This window comes from Diceros bicornis, chromosome 34 (genome assembly GCF_020826845.1).
Source record: "Diceros bicornis minor isolate mBicDic1 chromosome 34, mDicBic1.mat.cur, whole genome shotgun sequence".
NCBI lineage: Eukaryota > Metazoa > Chordata > Mammalia > Perissodactyla > Rhinocerotidae > Diceros > Diceros bicornis.
The window spans coordinates 28,013,290-28,036,315 of NC_080773.1; the positions used below are offsets into that span (position 1 = coordinate 28,013,290).

At 39.4% G+C, this 23,026-nt stretch overlaps 2 protein-coding genes across 9 annotated transcripts in view; both read right to left on the reverse strand.

Annotated features, from left to right (window-relative positions):
• The window catches only part of ZNF577 (zinc finger protein 577), a 48,544-nt gene that overhangs the window by 11,486 nt on the left and 14,032 nt on the right, over positions 1–23,026 (reverse strand). The window contains exons 1-5 of one of the 4 annotated variants that reach the window (XM_058530078.1): positions 12,966–13,385; positions 8,776–8,819; positions 4,862–5,062; positions 2,723–2,849; positions 2,350–2,445 (exon numbers count right to left, since the gene is read on the reverse strand). In XM_058530078.1, coding sequence (XP_058386061.1) covers positions 2,350–2,445; positions 2,723–2,849; positions 4,862–4,876 — 238 coding nt within the window. In that variant the 5' untranslated portion in view covers positions 4,877–5,062; positions 8,776–8,819; positions 12,966–13,385. The other 3 variants (XM_058530077.1, XM_058530079.1, XM_058530080.1) reach the window with 3 other exon arrangements.
• Positions 17,439–23,026, reverse strand: part of LOC131397287 (zinc finger protein 649-like) — a 35,577-nt gene continuing 29,989 nt past the window's right edge. For 3 of the 5 annotated variants that reach the window (XM_058530072.1, XM_058530073.1, XM_058530074.1), the window contains one exon: positions 17,440–21,905. In XM_058530072.1, the coding sequence (XP_058386055.1) occupies positions 20,293–21,905 (1,613 nt within the window). In that variant the 3' untranslated portion in view covers positions 17,440–20,292. Of the gene's footprint in view, positions 21,906–23,026 lie in introns of all 5 variants that reach the window. The other 2 variants (XM_058530075.1, XM_058530076.1) reach the window with 2 other exon arrangements.

Consider the following 23,026-nt stretch of genomic DNA (forward strand, 5'->3'; position numbering starts at 1 on the left):
TTTCTCTAATTTTGGAAAACAGTCCCTGTCTGTGCTTCAAAATCAAATGCTAAAAATTTTAGAATTTTACGCACTCATGTCAACCCTTTCCAACTGGGACTTTTATACTTGGAAGGTATTTCTGTCCTTCAATATATCTGAATCTCTCTTGGAGCATATTAGAGGGGTGGTTCTTCAACTACAGGAATCAAAGCAGAATTGCCTGGCAAGCCTTTCAAGCTTCATATGCTCAGGTCACTCCCTGTATCTAGCAAATCGGAAGCCAAATCTCAAGAGACAAAGCCTGTAGTTTGAAAAAGTTCCCACATGGTTTACACACATCTCTGATTAAAAAACAAAATTAAAAACAAAATGAAACAAAACCAAATCTGATTTCAAGAAAGATGTAATGAATGGATGCAAGTGATGCTATCAGTGAATGATTATGTAGTCTACATTAAGTAAGGAAGAATCAGATACAGACCGTTTTATTTACATGGAAAAAAAAGCCTCATACCAACTAGTAAAACAATACAATAAAATATACGATCATGACCGAGTTAGTGTGGTGTAGATACAAAGTAGACATGAAGTCAGGAAAGAGGGAGTTCCATGTGTGCACCAGAACTTCAGAGATAGAAAAAGAGCTCAGAGCAAAAGAAGGCAGTATCGGTATCTGACATTCAATAAAATATATCACAAGCCAACCCTGATGGCCTAGTGGTTAAAGTCGGGTGTGCTCCGCTTTGGCGGCCCGGGTTTGGTTCCCGGGCACGGAACCGCACCACTTGTCTGTCAGTAGCCATGCCATGGTGGTGGCTCACACAGAAGAACCAGAATAACTTACAACTATACACAACTATGTACTGGGACTTTAGGGGGACAAAGAAGAAAAAAGGATGAAGATTGGCAACAGATAGTAGCCCTGGGAAAATCTTCCCCTAAAAAAAAAATATATATATATATTTGTTTGTCACTCATTCTTGGGACATCTTCTTCCGACCCCCCTCCTCCCATAGCCCCAATACTTCTCATTCTACTTGGCTGGATCTTATCTTCTCAACCTCTATATACGTGGACCTCTTGTTTTTCCAAGCAACTCTCACTCCTCATGTTTTCTCATCAAATTCCACTGCTTTTAATGCCCTCTACCCACAGAGGAATGCAGCCATAACATCAAAGGAACTAAGAGAAACACTGAAATCAGCCAATGTATGTAGCAATTGGGGCAGTGCAAGTCTACATTATCATGGGCTACTGTGAGGTGGGAATTGAGAGCGTGGAATTTCCAAAAGGCCTTTTCGAAACAAAGAAAGTTAACAGGAACAGCAGAGACCTTCAGAAATAATAGAGCAGATGAAATAGGGGAGACTCAAGGCAACTCAAAGGCATCCAGGCGCCATGGCACAGAGCAGGACAGGAGAACCTAAAAAAAATGCACCAGGAGGAAAAGGATCCACCAGGAGGAGAAATGATCTCAGGTTCTGACACTGAAGCTGAAGGAAAGAATTTAACAGGATAATTATCCTGGGTCCAGGCAAAATACAGAATTAGAGGCAGATTAGACTATAGCAAGTCAACTTGGGAGTATCTGTCAGAGTACAGAGCTTAAATCTTCGGTATATATGATACACTCTATGATGGTGAAGACATTACTGGGAGAAAGGATACTGGCTTTGCATCCAGGAAGTAGGACATCACAGGCCAGCTGCCCTGGTGGCTGGCAACATGCAGGGGATTTGAGTACAGATTAAGTCAATTTGGGGCTCTCCAGCAGAGAATAGAGAGCTTAGGCCTTGAGAATGAATTAAACTTTTAATACGAGAATCAAGCAGAATTAAAAAAACGGGGTGAATAAGTAGACAGAGGTGCCCTGAGAGATGAGGTGTGTGTGGTTCTTAGATGAATTAAGGTGAGGTGGATTGTCAGGGAGGGCTATCAGCCCTTTGAAAAGGGGCAGGGATACTGCAGCAGTAGAGAGCAGCGCTAAGTGCAAAGTGATCTGTGTGGGTAGTGAGAGGAACTTCATAGCAAGCAAGGTGGAAAACAGGAAGTGAGACTGTTACAAAGAAACAGAGAAGACAGGAGCATGCTGGGAAGAATGGAACCAGGTTAAGAGATCAAGGTCCCAGATGAGAAAGACTTTAATCAGATCTAGAAATTTTAACAAAGGAAGACGTCATCCTTTAAATAGCAGGCAAGGAAGAACAGCCCTAATAAAGAACAGAGATGTAGAAAGGTGTTAGGTTTCTGGGTTACCAACTGGGATTAAGAAAAGTTCTCTAAACATTTCAACAGTGTCAACCCTTCACTGATCAATTGGAATTTTAGTGTCATCTCTCCCCATTTTCTTGGTTTTCTCTCACTCACCTGGACAGGTTTGACTATGGGCTGCTCCCTCTACTATCCATGGTGGTTCTCCTTGCTCCAAATGGAAGAGTGAATCTGGTTTGGTAGCTTGATATCCTGTAAATGGGAAATCACTGAACACTTAGCACCAAGTCGTTAAGCTTGGGGAATCTATGAAAACTGGGTAAAGTTATATTTCAGGGACCATATCATTTGTACTTTGGTAAAGTAAAAGCCTTTTACTCGGGAAAGGAGAGCACACATTCTACGACCAAAGAGGAGAATAAAAGTCTACCACCTACAATGCTTTAGTCCAAACCATGAAATATTTCAGGAACCTTACAGATTTCACTGAATGAGAAAGAAAAGGAGCTGACTGTGATGCTGTCCTTACCTACTGACAGCAGGTTGCTGTAGTTCTCCAACATTACATCCATGTACAGGTCCTTCTGAGACGGATCCAGGAGCTGCCACTCCTCCCAGGTGAAGCCCACAGCCACATCCTCAAATGATAATGATTCCTGTAATAACAAATCCCAGTGCAATCTGAGGTGGAATAGATGATGTGGAAAAGAGGGACAGGAACATGTTCTCTCATTTTCCCCGTGATAAACTATGCACACTGTGACTATTTCACGCACCATAGGACCATGTGCCTTAGTGCACTCAGGTTACTGTAACAAAAAACACAGACCACGTAGCTTATATAAGCAGAAATTTATTTCTCACAGTTGTGGAGGCTGGCAAGTCCAAGATTAAGGTGACAGTATGGATGCATTCTGGTGAGGACCCACTTCCTGGCTCCTAGAGGGTTCATAACACCTTCTCACTGTGTCCTCACAGGGTGGAAGGGTGAGGGATCTCTGTGGATTCTCTTTTATAAGAACACTAGCCCCATTCATGAAGGCCTCAGCCTCATGACCCATGTACCTCCCAAAGGCCCCATACCTCCTAAAACCATCATCTTTGCGGGTTAAGATTTAAACATATGAATTTTGGGGGCACACAAACATTCAGACCACAGCACTGTGGAACGCTACACTGTGGAATAGAATTAATTCTATAATTAATTTTCCTAGCTTAAAAATGTACTAAAATAATATTTGTATAGATATAAAACAATGTGCAGTAAGAATATTTATTATTTCTTTGTTTGTAATAGTGAAAATCTATTAGTAATCTAAATGTCCATCAAAAGCAGACAGGGTTAGATTACAGCATGACAAAATGCTACACAAACATTAAAATCAATGAGGAAGATGTAAAAATACTGATAGCAATGATCTTCAAGGCATTCTCTTAAATGAGAGACATCAGGCCCCCAAAGAGTATACATAATATGATCCCAGACATGGAAAAAAATCTTAACATATACAATTATATATGTATAAGTACACATACATATGTATACATTTCTATGTACATATGTATGTGTACATATACATATATATGTGTACATATACATATACATATGTACATAGAAATGTATATAAACATAGACATATTCTACCACATGTCAATTATAGAAAGGGACTGGATGGAGACCCAAATTATTAATATTTGTTATCCTTTGGGTTGGGGGTTGGGAAGGAAAAAGGTGAAAGGGAATACTCTCTTTTGGCGCAAATACTTCCGTTAGCTTGAATCTCTTGCATGCAAATGTAGCCAGGTATCATTCGCATAGTTAAAAATATGAAGACCAAAACAAGAATAATTGGCTCTGACTTCATTTTTTGAACCTGAGGTTAAGAAGTATAAAAGGAGCATTGTCAATATGTGTACTCCAAGCTGTTATCAAAGAATGGAACTTTCAGCTGTCTCCTCCCAAATCAGTAAAAACATCTGGTGGAGAGAATTCTTCCTGGAGAATCACTCAAAGGTCAAGCGGCCCACTCATTCTATTGGATAATCCAGGCTCTATTCCTGGGTAAAGTCAGACTACCAGAAGGCTCTACTGTTGAGGTGCGCTGCTTTTGAACAATTTTGTCCAATCAAATTCTGTTCCGGCCTTACCTCCTTAGCTTACTTGGAGGAAAACAAGAAGAAAGAGCCAAAGGAAACATCCTATGCCTTTATTACATGACTGATATTGAGGACACTGTCTACCAAAAAAACCTCTCTGAAGAGCTAACAAAAGAAATTTCTTAAGACCTAACAGCAACGAAATGTTTACTTCCCCTGAAGAACTGGTTTGCCTTCTCACAGACATTGCAAATCATGTAACTTTTCACGTTTTTCTTGTTATTACGGATGCCAAGAAAAGCAGACACAAGTTCAAAGCTAAGGCAACCCTCAGGGTCTTACACGGTCACTTATCTAGGTTTGAACGTTAAGAACTTTGCATGAACCCTATGACCTACATATCTCGCTTCCTAATTCGCCCTGATTTTACGATTTTACGATTATAACCTAAACTTATTTTCTGACAGGTCCTGATTTTTATCAACACATACTGTCTCATTTCATCTGTCTTTTAGAAGCTTCCACAAATCCCTTGGGAAATAAAGGATGTAACAGGTAAAACAAACCTCACCTGGGCCTTGGTCATCTCTCCTGTTCTTAAGAGCAAGCTAGCAACTCCAGGGTGTGCTCTGTCTTCTGTCTACTCTGGGCCTGCCCAGAAGTTGTGGTCGGATATCTCAGGTCAGGCTGCTGCCAGAAACGATGATCTCCCAAGCCTGGAACCTCCTTCTTCCTGTATTACTGAAAACGTCTTGTTCCTGTAGACTAGAACCTGTGGATTCAAGAGCAAATTCAATTATAAGAGGACATGCACCTGGGACCTCAGCTCTCTCTTACCATGTGGACTTACTCTAACAGAAGGCTCCAACATTTCATCCATCTCTTTAACACCCTGGAAGCTTTTACATCTTGGGGCCATGCTCCATAGTAAGATATGGAATGGGCAAGAGGAATGCCTGTTTTTTGGCAAAGTTAAAACAGAGTGGATGTGAAAGAGGAGATGGGAAACAAAAACCAGTTCATGGTCTTGTCCACTGCCAAGTTCTCACAAAGATCAAGTTTCGGGAAGACAACATACAGAAGTAGTGGTTCTGGAAACTGACTTCAAACCACCTGTGCCCACATATGCCTAAATTTTTTGTTTATTGCACTGAGGTAATTATTCCAGTTTGAATACTAATATACTTAAGAAATCATAAGCAGCGTCTTATGTAATCCTCAACACTACTCTGTAGGGTACTCATTATTACCTCCATTTAAACACGAGTAAGCTGAGGCTTGGTCAGGTGAAGTGTGTTGCCCAGGTTAAAAACCTTCCTAAAGAGCAAGGTAGGAATCTGAATCCTCATCTGCTCTCTCCATTATGATGTTTCTCTCTCCCATCAGCCTCACAATACAAATTTGTTCTCTTTCTCATGCACTTTAAGAACTTTACTTCCTGGTGCATCATACTGTGAGGTGGCTGTACAGTCAGTTGCAAAAATAGGGCCCTTGGAATTGGCTCTTGTAATATTCACTGTGCACACCCAGCCAGCTCCTTTCACACAAGCAGGAATGCAAAGGTAGCCCCATCCTTGCCTCAGGAACAGCAGATCAGAGATCAGCCTCTCCAAGAGCCAAGCTGTGGAGCCACGCTAGAAGGTCACACTCTGAGGACACCAATACCAAGAGGTCGACTTGAATTTTGCTTTTACCCTTTCAGGCAGCAAATTATTCTCAAAGACTCTCTCTCTAGCTCCCCAGTATCCTCTGGGGATGGCTCATCTCTGACCCATTCTCTGACCAACTGGTAAACATACCATCCCACCACCATCTCTAATCCTGACACTGCTTTGTCCCAGTCTTGGCCCATCAGTCTAGTCTCCTTGCAGGGCCAGCCCAAAAAGGATGGCACACAGCTCAAATATAGAACTCCTTATGGACAGGAGAGAGGTAGAAAAGGTGCTTATGTGTGAATGAGTTAGAACTGAGATCTCTAGGGTCGGAGGATCAAGGGCCCAACCATTTCCCAGGAGCTCCCCGGCAGACTTTCCCTCACACCTAACAGATCAGAGCTGAACCAAATGCTCATGCCTGGAACACAGTAATGAAACCAAGAATGGCAATGGAACTACCCTGATTCGTAAAGCTAATCTGCATTTTCCTACTGAACTGAGGTTAAGGTCAAGTTCCCAGATGGATGGCTACCTAAATAAAATAGGGATTTTCTTAACAAAAGGAGGATAGATGTCAGTTTGGTAGCCAAGAGTAGCCAATTAATTTTATTAATTAATTTTAATAGGTTAGAGGAGAAAAGCCTAAATTGATATTGAAAAAACAGCTTGTAAAAATCAGTATTGCTTTTGTTACAAACCCATAATAGCCTAGGAATGGAGGGGCTACTTTTTTAGACTCACTGTGGCACAAGGGGAAATAGATATTTGGTCTTTGTCCCAGGTTCCTGGCACAAAGCTCCGAAAACCCTTGTAATCTCTCAAGTGACAAGAGTATCTTTTATATGCTAATAATATTACTGGTGGCTAGGGGGCCTCAGATAGCTTCAGGATGGGGGCTGGTCCCCAGAAAGACCAAGGCATGATTAAAGGGTTGGAACTTTCAGCTCCATCCTTGGACCCCCAGGGAGGAGAGAAGGGCTGGAGATTGAGGTTAATCACCAACAGCCAATGATTTAACCAACCATGCCTATGTAACGGACCCTCCATAAAAATTCCAAAACCACAGGGTTTGGAGAGCTGACGAACACTTTGAGGTGCTGGGAGGGTGGTGCACTCCAACTCCATGGGGACAGAAGCTCCTGTGCTCAGGACCCTTCTGGACCTTGCCCTATGTACCTCTTCATCTGGCTGTTCATCTGTATCCTTTATAATAAACTAGTCATAGTAAGTAAAGTATCTTCCTGAGTTCTATGAGCTGTTCTAGCAAATAACTGAACCTGAGAAGGAGGGTGGGAAACCTCTGATTTATAGCCAACTGGTCAGAAGTACAAGTGGCAACCTGAGACTTGCAACTTGCATCTGAAGTGGGAGCAGTCTTGTGAGCCTGAGCACTTAACCTGTGGGGTCTCTGCTGACTTCTCGTAGTTAGTATCAGAGCTGAGTTGAATTGCAGCACATCCAACTGGTATCCAGGGAGTTGGAGAATTGCTTGGCGTGGGGAAAAACTCCCACATATTTGGTGTCAGTAGCGTTGTGAGAAAAAAACAGCTCATGGATAAAAACAACAACAACACAAAATCCTATAAAAAGATACATAAAGTATAACACTATTTTTATAAATTTTTAAAATGCACCCGAGAATACCATATATTTGTTGGTAGATACAAACACACTTAAAAGTCCAAAAATGATCATGAGGTAAAATTTCAAGTTAGTGGTTACATCTAGGGAGGAAGAGGAAGGAATGGGGTAGGCACTTGGAGGGGGCACTTCATTTGTATATGTAACATTTTCTTTCCAAAAGAAAAGATGAAAAAAGGAAAAAGATGTAAAGCAAAACAAAAACCAAGCAAAAATGAAACACTTTATATGCTCAGTTGAAAGCCAGTGACCCCCTGTCAGCACTCCCACGCAGCATGGAAAGGGTGCAAGAATCACCATTCTCATTTGTCACTGGTCTGACCATGCCTCCAAATGCAATTAGAGGAAAGAATCAAATAGCAATTATCAATCTTAGAGAAAAGGAGGGAAATCACCAACGTTTGCACAACATTACTGTAGACCTAGAAAACCCAAGTAATAGAAATGGACAATCACAAAAAGTAAGAGTTTAGTCAGTGGTTGAAACTGACGTGACAATGACACATGAAAAACAACACTCCTTTACATAAATACTGTCTGTCAGTATTAAGTGATAGAACATTACTAGGGGATATTCTCAATTATGTACTGAAAATTCTCAAAATAAGCATCACTTCTGACTCAATGTTCTGTTTGGGGTAATTTATGCAGAGAAAACAGTGGCAAAGTGAGCAAAAACATATGTAAGGTACACTAAACATATGTTTATGTCCACTAATAGAAGATTAATTGAATGAATAACTATAATCCATCTAATGGAATACTCCATAATAATTTAATATTTTAATATACTTACTGAAATAAAAAATGTCCATAAAATACAGCTCAATGAATAAAGCACATTTATACTCTTATGTGTAATATGATCCTGTATTTCTGCAAAAGTAAAGCAATACAATCTATATCTGTGTGTGTGTGCGTACACACACTTACAAAAGAAAATATAACAATGTTAATAATTATTATGGCTGGTCCAATAGATCAGGAAAGTGAGTTTTATATCTTTTTTTTCAATAAGAACAAGATCTTTTAAATTAAAATTAAACATTTTTAAAATTTAAAAATTTTAAGCACAAAAATATCTCCACTTGAAAGGGAACCCTCATTCACTGCTGGTGGGAATGCAAACTGGTGTAGCCTCTATGAAAAACAGTATGGAGAGTCCTCAAAAAATTAAAAATAGAAATACCTTATGATCCAGCTATCTCACTTCCAGGTATTTATCCAAAGAACCTGAAATCAACAATCCAAAGAGGCTTATGCATCCCTATGTTCATTGCAGCATTATTCACTATAGCCAAGACGTGGAAGCAACCCAAGTGTCCATTGACAGATGACTGGATAAAGAAGATGCGGTATATACGTGCAACGGAATACTACTCAGCCATAAAAAATGACAAAATCATCTCATTTGCAACAACATGGATGGACCTGGAGGGTATTATGTTAAGTGAAATAAGCCAGACAGAGAAAGACAAACACTGCATGATCTCACTCATATGTGGAATATAAACTAACACACGGACAGAGGGAACCGTTTGGTGGTTACCAGGGGGAGGGGGGTTCGGAGGTTAGCACAAGGGGTGAAAGAGTGCATTTATGTGGTGACTGACAAACAATAATGTACAACTGGAATCTCACAATGTTATAAACTATTATGACATCAATAAAAAATTTTTTAAAAAATCTCCACTTGAAATAAAATTAAAGATATTGCCAAGTCATTATAAATCAATACAATATATGCTTTTGGAAGGAATGTAGGGAGGACGGAAGGGAATAAGCCATTCGTCCCATAGATGTACTACCTTCCAGATTTGGCTGATTGCTTCATCATGTTATAGTTTATCTTGTTCTTCCTCACCTCCCCTACTCTCAATTTTTCCTATAAACTGGGTAGTTGAACTGAGAGGTGTGATTACTTCCAATATCTAACTATTTAGGCAAGAATCTTTCATTTATGGTGCTGTATACTTCTTATTGCAATATGTTAAGAAGCATGAGGACAAAAGAAAAAAGGGAAGAGAGATTGCTACAGAATAAAAGAGACCTGAGAGATGTAAGCAGCAAACGCAACGAGAGCATGTTATTTGGATCATGATTCAAACAATCCAATGTTAAAAGACAACTTTGAGATGATCAGAAAAAAACTGAATATGGACTGGGTATTGGATGAAATAAAAGAATTATCATTAATTTTGATACATTTGAAAATGATCTGCTGCTTACAAATTTTTTAAATGACCTTACCAGTTGGAGACGCATACTAGAGCATTTACAAGTTTAGGGACGTGAAACCTTGAATTTGCCATGAAATTCTCCAGAGGAAAAACAAAAGTGGAAGAGGCATAGATGAACATGATTGGCCACAAGTTGATAATTGTTGAAACTGAGTGATGGGCACATATTTTACTATTCTCTCTACTCTGAATCTCCATGAAAAAAGGTTAAAAAGAGAAAAGTCATCAGGGCCTGATGAGTTCTACTAATCTTGACAGCATAGGTGATTCCAGTATTATGTAAACTCGTGTAGGTCACAGAAAAAGAGAAGTTTCTCTACTAATCGTATGAAGCCAGCATTTCCAAACACTAATCAATAAGATTAGAAAAAAGAGAATTATAGATGCTTAGTCATTGATTTTCATCCTTCCTTCTTTTCTAACATACACATTTAAGGCTATAAATTCCCTCCACTGAATGCTTTAGTTGGATTCAACAAAGGTCGACATGTAGGATTATTTTTAAAATGTAATTCAAAACATTTCCATTCTAATTTTCTTTGATTCATGGATTCATGGATTATTTAGACGTGCACAGCATACTTGTCAAACAAATGGGGACTTTCTAGTTATCATTTTGGTATTGCTTTATAGCTCATTCCACTGTAGCTAGAGAAAATAGTCTGATTTCAAACCTTGGAAATTTGTTTAGACTTGCTTTATGGCCCACCACATGGTAACTGTTCATAAATGTTCTATGCACATTTGAGAAAAATTGTTGGGTAGAGTGTTTTATATTGGTCAAGTTTGTTAACCATGCTATTCTAATCTTTCGGGGGTTGGCACTATGGTGGGTTGGTGGCCTGTTTTTGTAACTGTTTTATTGGAACACAGCCACACCCATTTGTTTATGCATTCTCTATGGCTGCTTTCACATTACAATGGCAGAGTTGAGTAGGTGCAGACAGATCACCTGGCCTGCAAAGCCTAAAATATTCACTGTCTCTTTACAGAAAAAGTTTACTGATCTTTGTTAATCTATAGCCTTCTAGCTTTTCCTCTTTTTGTTCTGTTACTGAGAGAGGCATGTTAAAAATCTCCCATTATGACTGGGCATTTGTCATTTCTTCTTGTATCTAGCATACCCTACAGTTTAGGAATTCTACTAAGAATATACCCAATAGAAGTCTGATGCACCAAAATGCATGTACAAAAATGTTCATATTAGGGGCCAGCCCAGTGGTGTAGTGGTTAAGTTTGCACGCTCTGCTTTGGCAGCCTGGGCTTTGCGGGTTTGGATCCTGGGCGCGGACCTATGCACCACCCATTAAGCCATGCTGTGGCGGTGTCCCACATACAAAATAGAGGAAGACTAGCACAGATGTTAGCCCAGGGACAATCTTCCTCACATACACACAAAAAAAGTTCACATCAGCATCATTCATAACAGTCACAAGTCAGTAATAATCCAAATGTCTATTAATAGCAGAATGGATAAATAAATTGGGGTATAATCATACAATGTAATACTACATAGCAATGAAAAGAAATGAACCACTGCTATATGCCACAACTTCGATGAACTTCACAACAAAATACTGAGCAAAAGAAGTCAGGTACAAAAGAACATGTACTATATGATTCCATTTGTATAAAGTTAACAATCAGACAAATTTAATATGCTGATTTTAGAACAATTACCTTGGGAGAGGAGGGAGGAGATTAGGATGAGATGGGGGTTTCTGGGGTGCTGTAATATTCTATTTTTTAATTTTTAGTGTTATACTCGAAAAAAACTTTTAAAGAAAAGTACAGACCAGTTTCACTTATAAATGTAGAAGCAAAAATTTTTTAATTTTTTATTATGAAAAATTTCAAGCAAAAGAAGGAACAGTTTAAAACCCACGTATAAAAAAAGAAAAGAAGAATAAGATAATCAAATTCCATGTATCCATCGTGTGACTTCAATAATTATCAACTCAAATCTAATTTTGTTTTATCTACAACACTACAACACACTCTCTCCTCTTCCATCACTGGATTATTTTTTTTTTATTATTTTTATTTTTTTGTAAGAAAGATTAGCTCTGAGCTAACATCTGTTGCCAATCCTCCTCTTTTTGCTGAGGAAGACTGGCCCTGGGCTAACATCCGTGCCCATCTTCCTCTACTTTATATGTGGGACGCTTGCCACAGCATGGCTTGATGAGCGGTGCATAGGTCTGCGCTGGGAATCCAAACCCGAGAACCCTGGGCCGCCAAAGCAGAGCACGTGCACTTAACCACTACGCCACCGGGCTGGCCCCATCACTGGATTATTTTGAAGCAAATCCAAGACATCTTTTTATTTCTAGATATAAAAATATTAAATATTAGCAAATAGAATCCAGCCCTATATTAAAAGAACAAATCATTATCGACAAGTATGGTTTCTTCCAGGAATACAAGATTTTGGGAAATCTAGTAACATACATCAGAGAAAATTTTAAAGAGAGAGAAAGAAATAATAAATGAAAATAATTTTAGGCCTGGTCCCGTGGCTTAGCGGTTAAGTGCGTGCACTCTGCTACTGGCGGCCCGGGTTCGGATCTCGGGCGCGCACCGACACACCGCTTCTCCGCCATGCTGAGGCTGCGTCCCGCGTACAGCAACTAGAAGGATGTGCATCTATGACATACAACTATCTACTGGGGCTTTGGGGGAAAAAAATAAATAAATAAAATCATAAAAAAAAATAATAATAATTTTAAAGATAAAAAGCCTTTGAGGAGATCTAATATATAGCATAGTGATTACAGTTAATAATACTGTATTATATACCTGACAGTTGCAAAGAGAGTAGATTTTAAAGGTTCTCATCACAAAAAAGAAATGATAATTATATGACGTGATACAGGTGTTAGCTAAAGCTATGGTGGTAAACGTTTTGCAATATATGTGTACCAAATCATCATGTTGTACACCTGAAACTTACAGAATGTTACATATCAATTATACCTCAATAAAGCTGGGGGTAAAGAAGGCTTTAGAGGAATAAAAACTTGATAAATCACAGTTACCATTTATTCAGACTCTACTATGTGCCAGGCACTACACACTGTACTTAAAAAACATTTACTCATTTAATCTTCATAATGACTGTACTCAGACATTAACCTACCCAGGTCATGAGCAGAAGCAGGTTCTTGTCACTCCACAGTCCATCCACTTACCACCTGGCCAAAATTACCTGCAGACGACAAAAATGCTCAACTAGAAAACATAAAGGAATCAACTTAGAAGCTATTAGTAATAATATGAGTAGAATGAGGTGACAAAAGAAGTATATCTTTTTAATTTTTCCTCTTGTGCATTACACTAGGGGAAAAAAAAAGACACCATTTACAATTACAACAAAAATATAAACTATTTAGGAATAAGCATAACCAGCTCTATGTCCAAGATCCACATGGAAAAACACCACAGCTGGTCAAAGAAACAAAAAACTGGGGTTAAAGGAAATCTATCATACATTCCTGCAAGTGTTGTACCTAAACGTACGTCAGTTCTACCCAAATTAAAGCACCCACTTGATGGAACATAACTGCAGCAGTTTAAAAAAAGAAAGAAAGAAGAAAACTTCCAAAGAGTGTGTAATACGGAAATGGTTATGCTAGGATGTTAGATTAAAAATGTATACAATTATGACAATACCTATACACTTGATCCCCACACTAAAAGTGAGATATACTGAATTTTCACAACAGCTATTTTTTGGAGGAGTACTTAGGAGGATGGGGATGTCATTACTTGGGTTGGGATGAACTTGAAAACAAATTTTCAGTAGAAATAGACTGTAAACATGGACGCAAAAGAACCAGTAACCTCATCTCTAAAATTAAGCATTCGATAAGCAATGAACACAGACTCCCCAAGAGCTGTCCCCAGCACGGACATGACTCCCACTTCCCCCAACCACGGACACCCCAAACGCTACTCTCCAACAAAGACCTCCCAAGTGCTCGTCCCAACACGGAACCCCACGAGCTCCCCCTCCGCGGGGAACCCCAATAAGGAACTCCCAACGGGGATTCCCACCCGCTTCCCCCAACGCCGACCCCTACGCGCTCCAGAACAAAAAAAAAAAAAACCAACGCGCTCTCCCTGGCCCCGAAACACGCACAGAACCCGACACTAACCTGACCGACGACCTCCGTGTTCACCGCTGGAGACAAATCATGGAACCACTTCTCTAAACACTTTGCCTCAGGATCCATAGCCCCGCAGCCCCACCTCCGCGGCTGACAGGCCCCTCCAAAGCTGAGAGGACGGCGCCCGACGAGGGTCATCTGCCTTCATTCCAGCGAACTAGACTCTGGCTCTCGGCCGTCTTTCTGTGACGTAATATATCCGCGCCCGGTTCGAGGATATTTATGGGAGCAGCCATTTTCCCACCTACTGCCGTACAGCGGGCGAAGTCTCTTTTGTTCTGCCTTTCGCGGGAGGGCGCAAGAAGGTGAGAAGTTAATGAAAACGACTTTTTTCATCCCACTTCCAGGCTGCTTGAACCACTGGGCCCCGACTGTGCAACATTCGCCAGGGGCGCTACACAAACCGCTTAGCTTCTCAGAAGCTCATGCCTGCCCAGATCTCTCTGCCGGATGCGGGGAGATGGTCGCGGACATTAAGGCACTTTGATCCTAAGGCTAGAGAGAGGATAGGTGGGCGCGGCCATGCTAGAGTAAGTTCAACCGGGAGCGAACCTGAGCCGAACCCGAGCAACAATTGGTTGGGAACCAGCTAGTATCCTGGGAATGCTGGCTGGAGGGGGCTTTGTGGAGGAAGCGGCATTTGAGGCCAGTCTAGGGTTTAGAGAACCCCTGACGAAGGCACTGGCCAGAGAGTGGGTAAAACGGCAGGATTATAAAGCTCACGTTACGATTGATGTGGAGGTAAATGGGGAACGCAGTTGACCGGGGCCGCAAAAGGGGCAGTGCCAACGGAGAGGCGTGGCTCTCCTTTCCACGGGGGAGGAGCCAAAGGCAGGGCAAGTTTTCCTTCCAGAAAAATGGGAACTACCTTGAATCAAAAGCTATAAGAAAGGGAAGTGGGTCTGTTCGATATTGCGGCCCAACTGATTAAACTGACATGACCCACTCCCCATAATTACACAACCAGGCTCAGAGCGCCTTCGAACTAAGGAGATTGATCATTCATTCACCTAGTAGATGTTTATAAAATACCTACTATGTGTCAAATACTGTTCTGCATGCTGGGGATACAAAAGCTATAAACGCAGACAAAAATACCCTTCTTTGTGGAGCTTCACATTCTACTAGAGATATCACATTAAATTGCTGGTTTGATTTCCTTATTACAGCAAGAGTGTTATGATTCCCACCTACAACGTGACCTATGATGCTTGGAAGGCAGAACGTTGAACCAAAGATGATTATTCTCAAGCTTTAAGATCTAATGGAATTTGCTTTGCTAAGTTTTGGATTTGTTTGGGACCTATCACCCCTTTCTTCCTTCCAATTTCTCTCCTTTGGAATGGGAATGTCTATCCTATTCCTGTCCCACCACTGTATTTTGGAAGCACGTAAATTTTCTGGTTTTAAAGGTTCACAGCTGTAGAGGAGTTTTGCCTCAGGGTATATTGTACCTCAAGTCTCACCCATATCTGATATAGATGATGTTTAGTTGAGACTTGGAACTGTAGACTTTAAGAGTTAGTGCTGAAATGAGTTAAGACTTTTGGGTCTGTTGGGGTTGAATGCATGTATTTTGCATGCAAGAAGGACATGAGTTTGAGGGGGGCAAGTGTTGGAATGTTATGAACTGAGTGTTTAGGTCCCCTCATATTCACATGTTGAAGCCCTAACACCAGCCTGGTTATATTTGGAGATGGGGCCCCTAAGGAAGTAAGTAAGGTTAAATTGTTACCGCACAAAGGGCATGATCTGCTCAACACGAGACAAAAGCCCATCGTCAAGAGGCAAGGTGTTGGAAAAGAAAGGGCAGTTTATTGCAGCTTGCTAGCAAGGGAGAAGATGGCCAAATAATGTCTCAAAGAACCATGTTAAGGGGGCACAAAATCTTACAGCAGTTATATAGGCTGGTGGGTTATAGGGGAGGGGTTTAGGAATGTTGACCCTCTGGTGTTACAAACTGGGAGTGCCACACCAGATCTTTCAGTTTTCATTGATGATGGCTATCAGCATAGACTCTCTGTTCAGGGGTAATCACAGTCCTGAGGAACTCAAAAGAACAAAGTTATCATCTTATCGCAGCTGGAAGGTATATGCACAAGCAGGGGTCATAAAATCTACAGAGCAGTTAGATCTCCTGGAGGGTGCATATCCAGCTGGGTTAGTTTGTCAGATGTCATTCAAAGTTACAATAGGGTTTTTCTTTTCTACAGTATGGCTTCCCTTATGTCAACTTGGTCATGAGTCGGTATCAAAATGAGGTCATAAGGGTGGGGCTCTGATCCAATAAGTTTAGTGTCCTTATAAGAAGAGACACCAGAGAACTCTCTCTTTCTGAGTGCAGACAAACTGAGGAAAGGCCATGTGAAGACATAGTGAGAAGGTGACTGCCTGCAAGTTAGGAAGAAGACCAAACTGAATCTGCTAGAACCTTAATCTTGGACTTCTAGTCTCTAGAATTGTGAGAAAATAAATTTCTATTGTTTAAGCCATCCACTCTGTGGTATTTTGTTATAGCAGTCAGAACAGTCTAATACAGTAGTGAATTACATTGCTTAGAAAATTAGACAAATTTTAAACTACTTTGCATTCTAATGTAGTCATGAAGTATTTATCTTTTTTATATATTGTTTATGTGTTGCATAGAAACTTGGGAAACATTTGCAGGATCATGGTGAAAAGAATATCATTTTGGATTAGGTAAATTTAATAATATGGGCTTACCATGAATTGATTCTGGCTCTAATGTGTGAGCTCAATTAGAGTGCTTCCAACAGTTTGCTTGGTTGGTTGACTGAAACCTGACTCAAAGGTGGCCTACAATAAAGTTTAAATGCCAGAAATTGGGGGGCCAGCCTAGTGGCATAGCAGTTAAATGCATGCACTCCACTTTGGCAGCCTGGGGTTCACAGGTTAGGATCCTGGGCACGCACCGAGGCACTGCTTGTCAAGCCAAGCTGTGGCGGTGCCCCATATAAAGTAGAGGAAGACGGGCATGGATGTTAGCCCAGGGCCAATCTTCCTCAGCAAAAAGAGGAGGATTGGCATCGGATGTTAGCTCAGGGCTAGTCTGCCTTACAAATAAATAAATGCCAGAAATTCCTTCATATTCTGTGAAGTACCCAAAAGTATATGGAATTAGCAACACTATTGTGGATTTATCATGTAAAACGAGCTTACTCATCCCCTAAATATGTATACCAGTACTGTCCAAAAGTCAATCTCTTCAATGAAGCTGATCTGGCTACAGAAAATGGAAGTATACTATTATAAGATTCTGTACCTCTATATATGAAGAGGTATAATAACAATTGAACTTACACTGCTAAGTTTATGATGCATGCTGTACTCAAGGAAGCACTTAAATAACAAAGTTACAGCCAATAAGCCAACAAAGGAGATAAATAATCTAAAACATACTCAGTTACTCCAAAAGAAGGTAGAAAAAAAGGAAAAGGGGAGAAAAGAACAGTTGGGATAAATATCATATTGCATGTTATTACATTAAACCTAACTATATTAATTCTCACAATAAATATAAATGATCTAAACACCCGAATAAGACAGATTGTCAACTAGATAAAAAAGGAAGGCCCAGCTATATGCTGTCTACTAGAAACTCACTTTAAATATTGTCACAAATAGGTTAAAAGTAAACCATGTTAAACAGAGATATGAAAGATAAAAAGAAAGGCCTGTCAAATTTCTAGAGATAAAAACTACAGTTTCTGAGATAAAACATACACTGGATGGGATTAATGGCAGATTAGACATTGCAGAAGAAAAGATCAGTGAACTTGAAGACAGCAATAAAAACTATCCAAAATGAAACACAGGGGGGAAAAAAGATTTAACAAGTATGAACAGTATTATAGCCTAATTTACAAAAGAAAAGATCAGTGAAGTTGATGACAAGGCAAAAGAAACTATACAAACTCAAGAACAAGAGAACAAAATCTAGTAAAAGCATTTATTAAAAAGAGAAAAGCCTTGAGCTCTTGGCCAATGAGGTAAGAGGTACCATTGTGAGGAACGCCAAGTGGAAACCTCAAATTGCCCTCCACTCTCTGATCAAGAGAGTGAATGAAAATATTGTGGGAGGGTTTATATGATATGAAGAAGTAAAATGTATTGCGTACCTTATAAACCCCACAACACATTGTTATTATTAACATGTTAAGCATTCCTCTACCTTTTTGATCTAATGAAATGCAGTTATGACTGTTTATAGTTATAATGTCCTTGTTTGTTCAGTCTAGCATTGATGTCAATTTTGATTGATTGTTTTTTCTCCTCAACATTGTTCTCACTTTCCTGCTTTTACACATGCCTGGCAATCTTCTAGATATCTGATATACAGGGGTTAACAGAAGTTCCATACCCTCATGAAGTTTACAGTCTTAGTCTATTACTTACACTCAAGACCTTGTACTTGAGCATAAACTCAGAAATTTGATATTTGTTGTCATATGCTTTGTATTGAGACTGATACAGTGAGTAATGTTTATACATGACCCAAGATCTTTATATATTCCATATTAAAATCTTTAAGAAAAAAATTGAGATATTCTCTTCAAATGATTCTAATGGTTTTTACATTGTGCATTGATTTTTAAAAATCACCGTTTACAATGTCATTAAGATACCTCATCTACTGACTGGCCTCCACTCTTAATTTCTCCCTAAGAGACCTGGCTTCATGCCCTTCCTCAAATCCGTTTTCCAGCAGTAGACTTGGTCTGAACTTTATGCTATATCAGTTTTGTGCCACCCTTACTGACCTTACCCCTGACTACAGTTCATATGTTGCATATGATTGTATCTGATTATACAGATCAGATTCTGAAAATATTTGCCAGATTGGTCAAAGGCTTGTAGTATTCCAGTCTGGAACTAGGTTGAGCCCCATCTTCCAGAGCTCTTTTACCTACTCCTGATCCTGTTCAGTCTCTTCAGCTCTGTGGAATCTGAGATACCAAGCCAGGGTTAATTCTCCTATGAAGATCTACTTTTCTCCTCCTCCTATACTCCCCATACTTCCTCCAAGTCCCCAAGTTGAGAGGAAATGAGAATAAATGTCAGGAAGAATGTTGGGGTGGTTCCATCAATGAGGCAAAGGGTAGAGTTTAGACAGGGAACTACCTCCTGGAAGGTAGTTCCAGGTAGTTCCACTACCACAAGGAAGAGTGCAGCTGATTAGTTATCCAGGAGTTTAGAACTTCATGTTCCCAAGATTCTGAGAATAATAATTTGAATCATCAGGGAAGGGGGAGAGCTAGGATGAAAGCAAGAAGAGTCATCTTAATTTGTGTTCAAATTGCCTTATAACTTTCTCTTTTCATGTTTTCAAAAAAATCACCAAGAGCTGTGTTGGAACGTATTTTGTTATTTAATTTATAGGTTTGAATAATTAATTGTCCTTGGGTCTTCAGTTCATTTTACAAACCTGATTTCTCTACTTTTTCAAATCTAGAAAAATTTTAAAGTCACATGGTAACATTGTATAATGCCTGGTCTTATTTATAAATTAAAGTTAAACTCATCCAAGGATGTTGTTACATTTATTAATTTAATATAGTCATTTCCTTTTTGAAGGACTTCAGTTGTCTGAAATAATATTTAAATAAATTTAGAGCCAAAGAAATGCAACAGCTAACCATCATCTGATATTGGGTGGGCATTGAATTTAAAAAAAAATAAAGGAAAGAAAGAAAAAGAATATACAAATGGGAGAAGTGAATATAATGTGATAACCACTGATGTGGGGCAGAGACTATCTCCCTTGAATTATGGAGTCATTAACACAGTAACTAGGAATATGGTTCAAGGTATCCTGTCCAAAAATGTACATCAGGTGTATTACGTGATGTATAATGCAGTTGGAAATGGTACATAAAGCTATCAAACATTCCTTATTTTCACAGGCCTTCTTTGCTTCACAAGAACTTTAATATTTTGTTAAAGGTATTCCACAATTAGTGTGTTCAGTGTTTTATTTCATATGATTGCATCTGCTAATGGAGCAGGCAAAATGTACCACTCACTGCCTTCTAATATTCTCTCTATTATGTACTGACATATATTGAGGCCAAAGAGTTTCCCACTATCGTTATATTTCTACCCACCAGGAGCTCACTGATGATCTATCATGATCACTGATGCTGGATAGGGTCTAATTTCCAAAAAAAATAGCTTTCCTAGCCTCTGCATTCAGAAACTTTCTGTTTATACATAACCATATAATCAGCTAGACATTATTGCTGAAGACTTTTTCAAGTTGAATGTACCAGTTTTTTCCTATGTGTTTTTTGTGACATAAAATAAGACATAATTGACCACTGAAGGCATGACCACATTCACTGCATTCCTAAGGTTTCTCTCCTGTGCAAACCTTCTGTTATCCCCTGAGGGTGCACATCTGGCAACTGGCTGTCCCACAATGACTACATTCCTATCTGCTAGGAACCCACTGATGTTTAATGATGTCTGTGGGATCACAGAAGGCATTTGCACAGTCACCGTATTAACAGGGTTTTTCCCATGCATGAGTTCACCAGTATCTAATAAGCTGTGACCCTTTCTGGAAAGATATTCCACCTTCACTGAATCTATACATTTCTCTCTTGTGTGTATTCTCTTATGTTTAACAAGGCATGACATGTGGGAGAAAGCTTTCCCACACTCGTTGCATCCATAGGGTTTCTCTCCTGTATGTGTTCTTTGATGTACAATGAGCATTGTTTTTGTGGTGAAGGCTTTCCCACAGTGACTGCATTCATAGGGTTTCTCTCCTGTGTGAATTCTCTGATGTTTGATGAGTCCTGATTTTTGTGAACAAGATTTTCCACATTCAGTACATACAAAGGGAGTCTTTCCTGTATGAAATCGCTGATGTGCTATGAGACAGGCCTTCTGGCTGAAGGCCTTACCACATTCAGTGCATCTATAGGGTTTCTCTCCAGTGTGAGTTCGTTGATGGATAAGGAGATTACCCTTCTGAATGAAACCTTTTCCACATTCACTGCATATATAAGGTTTCTCTCCTGTATGAGTTTTCTGATGTAGAATGAGCTGTGATTTTCTGGAGAAACCTTTCCCACATTCACTGCATCCATGGGGTTTTTCTCCTCTTTCATTTCTCTGATGTATAATGAGCTCTGCCTTCCTGCAGAAGGCTTTGCCACATTCAGTACATTCATAAGGTTTCTCTCCTGTATGAGTTCTCTGGTGTTCAGTTAGCTTGAACCTTCTGGAGAATGCTTTCCCACATATACTGCATACATGGGGTTTATTTCCTGTATGAGTCTTCTTATGTTCAGTGAGCTGAAATTTCCTGAGGAAGGCTTTCCCACATTCATTGCACTCATAGGGTTTCTCTCCTTTGTGAGTTCGCTGATGTTCAGTGAGCTTGAACTTCTTGGAGAAAGATTTTCCACATACACTACATCCATGGGGTTTCTTTCCTGTATGGATTCTCTTATGTTCGGTGAGCCGAGACTTCTTGAGGAAGGCTTTCCCACATTCAATACACTCATGGGTTCTCTCTATTTTGTGTATTTGCTGATATTTAAGGGATTGTAACTTAGTGCTGATGGGTTTTCTACTTTCATGGAATTTAATTTCAGTATGAGTTTGCTCATGACTAGCATGGAGAAAGGATCTCCCATCTCCATTAAACTCAGCAGGCTCCTTTATGTCACAGCTTCTACTCTGGTTGATTAAATCTAAATATGATTTCAAAGTTTTTCCATGTAAATCAAACATATCATGATTTGGCCTTGAAGGAAAACTACTTTTGTTCTGATGAACTATATTTCCAAATGCATCCTGTTCATAACATTGTTCCATCCTCTTCGGCATTTTTTGGTTTTGCAAGTGCTGCTGCAGATGATCATCAACTTTCTCAATTTCTAGGAAAGAAGAGAACAATGAATTCTTCCATGAGCATCATATGGAATAAAAGTGCTTCAAAAATACCTTGAGGTGGGCTGGCTCTTTAGTGGAAAACTTATGATATCAACATAAAAGAAATTCCAAGTATAAATGTGCTTTATCTCTTTTGTTTTAAACATTTTTTAATTGTAGTTAAATATACATGAGATAAAATTTACCATTTTAACCATTTTTAAGTGAACAGTTCTGTGGCCTCAAGTACATTCACATTGTCGTGCAACCATTATCACCATCCATCTCTAGAACATTTTCATCTTCTCCAACTGAAAAACTCTGTACCCATTACACACGAACTCCTTATCTCTTGGAAATGGTTAACAACACAATAATATAAAATATCAAACAAACCAAAAGATGACACTTATTAGTGTAAAACAGGGTAAATTCATAATGAATTAATGTAGATTTCTCTGCATTATAAACAGGGCCCTGGAGATGGTAAAATACAAAGAAGTCAGTGTTAGCATCAGATCATAGAGGTTGGAGGGACACCTTATCCAAAGTGGTGAAGGACACATTCATTCATTCAACACATCCTTCTTAAATGGCTATTACCACCAGGCATGGCGCTGGTGCTGGAGAAACACAAAAATATTCTTTATTTTCACTGAAGTCATATTCTAGGGATGGAAAGGGAAACAGAATAAATAAGCAAGAAAAGGAATAAAGTAGGCAGTTGCAAATGTGACTGTGGTTTGAAGAGGCAAAGGAAATGAAGAGAAGTGGAAGAAATCAGGATTTATTTGGAAGGAAAGATAAAGAAAATTTACTAATGGATTTGATGTGGGGAGAGGTAACAAGAGAGAATCAAAGGGTATTCCTCAGTATTTGGCTTGAGCCAATGGGAAGCTGGGTAGTGCCTTTTAACAAGGTGAGGAATATTGTTGAAGTTCAGAATGTGAGGGAAACCAAGAGTATTTTGAAGCATATCAACCTTGAGATAATTATTAGCTATCCAAGTACAGACATGGAAATCCCAGTCAGTTATATAAAACTTGAGAAAGGTCATGATTGGAAATAGTAATGTGGAAATCATCAGTAGTATTATTATAAGTATTATAAGTATTATTTAAGGTCA